The sequence below is a fragment of the Chenopodium album genome, chromosome 11 (genome assembly GCF_948465745.1).
Source record: "Chenopodium album chromosome 11, dcCheAlbu1.1, whole genome shotgun sequence".
Lineage (NCBI taxonomy): Eukaryota > Viridiplantae > Streptophyta > Magnoliopsida > Caryophyllales > Amaranthaceae > Chenopodium > Chenopodium album.
Window position 1 is genome coordinate 40,476,249 of NC_137844.1, and position 6,522 is coordinate 40,482,770.

Consider the following 6,522-nt stretch of genomic DNA (forward strand, 5'->3'; position numbering starts at 1 on the left):
ATATGCCAAACGAAATAATTTTTACATATGAGTAGTAACAACATTATTTTTATTTTATTTTTAAAAAGATAACATTATTACTATTATTAGACTAAACGATTACACGATTGGGATATGATAAAAATACGGATAAGATTTACTCCCTATAAAAGGAAGATTTCCCTTATCCGAAATCACCAATCACCCCCTTATCTACCCAAAAATACACCTCTTACCTTTTCATCTTCGTTTCCATGGCTCCCGGAAACCAAAACCGTGAATCTCCATCTCTGTTCGACGAGCATTTTCGAGTGCTAAATTTATACTTAGCTTTGATTATGGCGTTAGTAGTGCTACTAATGGCGTTAATGATCTTCATAATCATGAATAAAAGACGACTTGAAATTTCCGGCACGGAGTGTACAAGGTTTGAGTTGTTCTTCAAATTAACATTGTGTTTTATTCGTAAATTAGAAGTACAAATTGTAAGGGTTTTGTATATTCCAAAATTATAAATAAACATTTCTTGGATTTGTCTCTTATGTCCAATTATTGCGGTTATTGTTTAGTAAAATTAAATCTGTTATTATAATTATGAAATTATGCAAAATTTATTAGTTAATTGAAAGTAAAAAGAAAAGTATGGAAAATAGGGGATCAAAATTTGGTGTCTACAATTATTTGATCTCATGAAAAGAGTTCTTACACGACACATAAATTTAGATTAAGCCTAGTATTACGAAGTACACAGATATATATAATGATTTGCAAAAAGTGTCCTAATAGGACACGTTCTTTTTTTTTTTTTTTTTTTTTTTTTTTTTTGCTAGTACTAAAGTAATATGAATATATAGCTAAGGATAAGGTGTCGTTTAAGGACACACAATTTATTTTTGTTTTGTGTTGTAGCCTTTGCATGTTTAGTAGTCGGAGATGTCTTTGATAGGCCCATTTCAGGACCCCGATTCTAGTGAGAGAAGTTGTTGGTGCAATTTGGAAATGTATGGTCTTGGTCCTCAGGTTGGTAGTTATTTCTTCAAATTCCGGCCAATCACCCTGTCCAATAATGCAGTTAATGTTTTTGTTGAGTATTAATTCGAAATATATGGCCTTTGCCTTTTTTTTTCTTTTCTTACCGCCAATTTCTTCTCATATATGTCTGAAGTAGAGAGACCAATGAGTTTTTCGCAGTCTTCAGCAAAAGCAGTGAGTCTTAGATTCCCAGTGGCGTCACTCACATCGAATGTGAAATTAACCCTGTGTGTAAAGGGACGTTAGTATTTTGGTTATTGTACTTGTTGAATTGGTTGATTAAAATTAAATTTAAGTCAAACTGGGATCATAGAATTCAATGTCCAAATAAATTTTCAGACACAGTACACACAATGGAAAGAGTACTTACCTCCAAACTCTTTACAAAGATAGACTGGAATATATAATGAATTTGTGCACCACCAGACAACTCGGAGGTTGAAATTTCTTCACTTTTCCCCTCCACCAATGAAGAAAATGCTGTCATAAGCAAACCAATGTATGAGTCTCTAAAGGGCAGAAAATTGAATGAAACAAAATAAAGTTCAGGAGAAGATAGCAATGATACTGTGAAGTGTGAACAATATAACTGCTATTTTAATTACAGATAGTTAAATTCCAATGATAAAAGAAATGACTTGTCAATCCAAACCTTCAGCATATTTGGACAGGATGTTAAGCAAGAGAGTTCCTTGGTCAGCCTGCAGCACATGGGAACATAGAAACAATTACAACTTGAGATTACAGAAATTGCAGCACATATATCATAAGCATCTAAAAGAAATTTTGTAAGCTAAATTTTAGTTATCGTGGTTATTTAGCTAGCTGCATTCTTTAATTTTTTGCCCCTATCACTTTATAATTTTTTTTCCAGTATCTAAGCTTATGGCTTTAAGTATATATAATTTCCTTGTTTCATTTTTGCATTGTATAGAAGTCCTACAGCCTCTCCCATGACATGTCTCTTTTCTTGGTGAAAATTTCAGTATTGATGGTACAAGCTAAGCTGATATATCTTAGAAGTATATATATATTCCTCTGTGAATACAATAATCTCAATTAATAATTCACTAATGTTATGAGAAAACTAAGAGCCTATAAATTCCCTTTGTGCATTGATTTGGAAACTAAGATCTAGTCATATAGGAGTATTGTTTAGTGGTTAGTCATAAGATTTCATCTTAGTTTGCAAGTTATTGTTGCATTATAATTCTTTTCAAATTCCATTCATTCAAATTTGCAGTCTTCAAGTTACAAACAATTTTTTTTCACGACCTTGAAATTTATACTCACAAATTTCAACGATTCGAAATGAATAATTGCCCAGACCTGATTGGTGGCAAATTTGTGAGCATAAATTTGATGGTTGTGAAATCAATACTAAACTATGCGATTAAAAAGCCATAATCAATTAGTCATCAACTAATTAGTCTTAATCAATACTAAACCAACTCCCTCTCGAAGATGCTCAATCTCCCTCTCTGAATTGTAGGATTATAGAAAAAGAACATACTTTATCTCTGGTTGGTGGCAAAATCGTGACTATAAATCAATACTAAACCAACTCTTGGCCACAATTTTTGCTAAAAATACTGTTTCAGGAGTACATACCTTGTATTTCTGCACTGTACAGAGAGGAGAGAGAAAGAGTTGCCGGAGGCACCAGTGACCCACCTCCCATAGCCGCCTCCCCCTTGACAGGCGCCTGTGCTTTCGTAGCCCCTTCCTTGCCGTGGTCGTCACCTGTCGATGGACCACGAAATGCTTCTTTGATGTCATTTCTTGTATCAACTTTTCAAGGACCCAATTTGATTTGTAATGTGCTTAATTTTGAAATTGTAAAAATGAGCAGTTCAATGGAGCTTATAATTGATAGGTATCAACTTTTCAAGAGAGAGAAAATTTAAAAGTGCTAAAGGGGAACTTGAAGCCGAAGCGATTAAGCGATAATGGTGAACAGAGATGAACACACATGGAGAGGAGAGAGAAAGATGCAGGATGATGGAGAAGGTGTAAATTACTGTGGGGGTAATAAGGTAAATAACTAATTTCAAGGGTATAAAGGTCCGACCACTGCTCATAAGAACAATCTTCCATTTTTTATAAAGTAGGGATATATGAGTTCACAATTTTGGATATTTTGCTAATTAATTTGGAGCACTATGCGTGATGTCTTGGATCGCTATCCATAGTACAATTCACAAGTTCGGCAACCCTTTATTTTATTTTTTTTATCTAAACGGTAGTCACACAAACTTCTTTTGAGATGTTTGATTAATTTAATTGTATTATTATATGTAATCACACTATCGATCTTTTGGGGTTGTTTGATTATAATGTGATTGTATTAAATTATTAGAATTTTTTGATTATAATTTGTTTAATCGTACTCTGTATTATTATTATTATTATTATTATTATTATTATTATTATTATCATTATTATTATTATTATGTGTAAATTTTATAATTGTTATTCGTGTGATCAAATTTGTATATGTATATGTATATGATTAATTATTATGATATTATATGATCTGATTGGATTTGAATGTGGTAGTATTATTTTTTTTATGTTTATAATTGATTATGCTGGGGTTTTAATGTTGTTGTTCTAGGGAGTATTGTTTTGAGGTTTAGGGTTACTAATGTGGAGTATTACTTTTGGGTTGAGATTTGATTATATTTGGGTTATTAGTATTATTTCCCTAAGAGTTGAGATATTTATGAATCGAATTGTTATGTTATTTAATTTGGGAACATGTGCCATTATTGAGATATTATCTATTAGTTTGTGAAAGATTATTTTATCGATGTATGAGACCAAAAGGTTGAGAATGATTATTTTGTTCTTGGTTTGAGACTCGGCGTTATATACTTTAGTCCTTGATATGTTGGTAAAAGGATGATAATCATGGGTTAAGAATGAGATACAATTTTTATATTATTTATTTTTCTATGGTCCCCTAAATTGGGATTTGACCCGTATGTGGTCTGGTTCAAGGTGTTTTTTTTTTCTGGTTATTGAGAGTATTCAAGTTTTTATACTTGTTGGTTTGTTATTCAAATTACCCATCTCCAAGGCTAGATATAAAACAAAGAGCGTGGCACACTTTATGGGACAGATGAGTCGAGTAAAGGTTCGTATTATTATTCGAGGTTGAGTCTGACAAAGGTCATTTCCAGAGTACAATGTATATGTAGTTCTAAACTACATTGTTTAAGTGAACTAGTAATGTTAATTATTTTATTATTTTTCTCTGTATTTTGATATGTGGTGATTACTCAGCTTTTTGCTGACGTGTGTGTGTTATTTTTATTTGTGTTTGCGGCCATGTCTTTTTCTTATGGTGGCTCTGCGACGATCTATTTTGGAATTTTTCCTTAATGGTGAGCAGTCAAGATTGTTTAAGCAGGTTGATCAAGTGATCGTAGCTAAAGGAGCTCAAGTGATCGATTAGTGTTTTTATAACGAGTTTGTAAAGTTGTATAAATAGCTCACCTAGTTTATTGGGTTGTAATTTTTGGGTTTTTGTAAGCCTTAACACTTGACAGGTTGTCGAGTGTGGCAGTAATACCTCCGATTTAAAGTGTATGGTTCCGCAATTTTATTCAAAGGTTGTTTACTTTTCCTTTAATTCTTGTTTATTATTAATTAGTAAATCGGGGTGTTACACCTTTCCTTTAAAATACCTGTTTTGCTCTTTTTAAAATTCAAAATAGGAAAATCTAAGACATTACCGCCACCGTGAAAACGGCTAATTTAAGGCAACTATCAAAGACACACAGCGGAAGATTATCGTTTAAAAACATTCAAAACAATTCAACTTTAAAGTCAACCAAACGAAAGTAAAGTCAAATCAAAATAAAACAAAGTCAACCTACAACTTGAACCATTGTAGGCTTTTAACAAACCGAACTAACTCAAAATCTTTGCGTTAGTCTCACAAGCATAATATAATGAAACAATCAAAGCAATAAACACATCATAGACTTATGGAAACTAGCATGATTCGCTCTTCAGTCATGCCCATCATGAATATGCTTCATCACCTGAAAACCTTCTCTTTACTTGTTTTCACTACTCTCCATTAAAAATAGGTCATCATAGGGCCAAGATAAAGAAAAGTCCAAACAAACATACAGACACACAATCAGCAATGCTGAGTACATAAGCGTAATTAAACACACTAACATGCTTTCACCTATCAACACACAACTTACCTTCTTGCACTTGTTTACAAGCATTCAACATTCAACATGACTCTCAATTAAATAACTAATTGATATTAGCATTAATTACGCATCGAATGGGTTCCCCCCCTAACCTGCCCTAATAAAGGGGTACTAACACGGGAGCTAACCGTGCCAGTATAAACACGGGAACTAACCGTGCCATCGTAAGTGGCGGAATTCCCGCGCATAATAATAAAAGGAAATTATAGCGTCTTGTACTCCAAGTAGAAGTTATGGTTAAATATAAAACCTCATAACTCCTCGCATATGTTCATATTCAAGGTATATACGTTCCAAGAGTTTTGGTGCGTAATCTCTTTCACTTTACGTTGTTTACATATTATTAAACTTGGTGATCTGATGACTCTCAAACCATAATACAATCAAACATTACAATTATTCAAACAATTAAACATACCAATTTAATTCTTGAATAATTAGTGACCACATAATATTTAATGTTGAACCCTTTTTAAATCTACCTCGATGTCAAAGACATCTTAAACGCATAATGTACCAAAATTCCTATCCCTCGCTGTTAAAAATACCTTAAGTGCACTAAGGCACCAATACATAATTTATTCCTCGTGTACATAGACACTTAAATAGCTCTTTTCTCATGTTTATAACATTAATAAAAATTATATGAACCATAATAAAATTCCCTTTAAATATTCCAAACCAAATTAAACATTTAGTTTAATTAAACATGCTATCTATCATGCCAATAATAAAAGTGTGGTTCATATACAACATGCCAAAATAATTATTTCCATTCAATAATCCATCACAAACTATCCATGCTTCATAATTCAATCACCAATATCAACCAAATAATAAATTCCAATAAAAAACTATTACGATACTATTTGGAATCAATTATTCAAAGCCTAGCATGTTCCTACATCACCAAATAAATACCAAGTACGCGAACGTACTTTGAATACGATTTTAAAATCACCATGACTAAAAGAAATCACTCTCTTGGAAGTCTCCTACAATCCAAATTATAACATGGCATTAAAATGTACTCCACACAAATTTCCAGCAATATATACTCTTATTAAATCACTCATAATTTAATTAAAACAAGCTGAAAATTAATTAAAAACCCCTAACTTTAATTTTAATTAATGGGTAGTCAAAATTTCCTTTAAAAACTTAATTTTTAGCTTACTAACAAAATTTCCAGCAATATTAATTTATTAAAACTTGTTGTAAATATGCTTTAAAACCCTCAAATTAAAGATTTAAACCACCCTAAATCATATTCCTT

At 32.0% G+C, this 6,522-nt stretch overlaps 1 protein-coding gene across 1 annotated transcript; it reads right to left on the bottom strand.

The window, feature by feature from the left end:
* Positions 1-644: 644 nt before the first annotated feature.
* LOC145568881 (dynamin-related protein 3B-like) lies at positions 645-3,025 on the bottom strand. The gene is made up of 5 exons (XM_081628258.1): positions 2,623-3,025; positions 1,664-1,712; positions 1,382-1,491; positions 1,116-1,236; positions 645-1,035 (listed from the first exon to the last, which is right to left on the bottom strand). Exons 1-4 carry the CDS (start codon positions 2,788-2,790, stop codon positions 1,231-1,233), a joined length of 333 nt encoding a protein of 110 aa, XP_081484384.1. The 5' UTR covers positions 2,791-3,025; the 3' UTR covers positions 645-1,035; positions 1,116-1,230.
* Between the last annotated feature and the right edge of the window lie 3,497 nt (positions 3,026-6,522).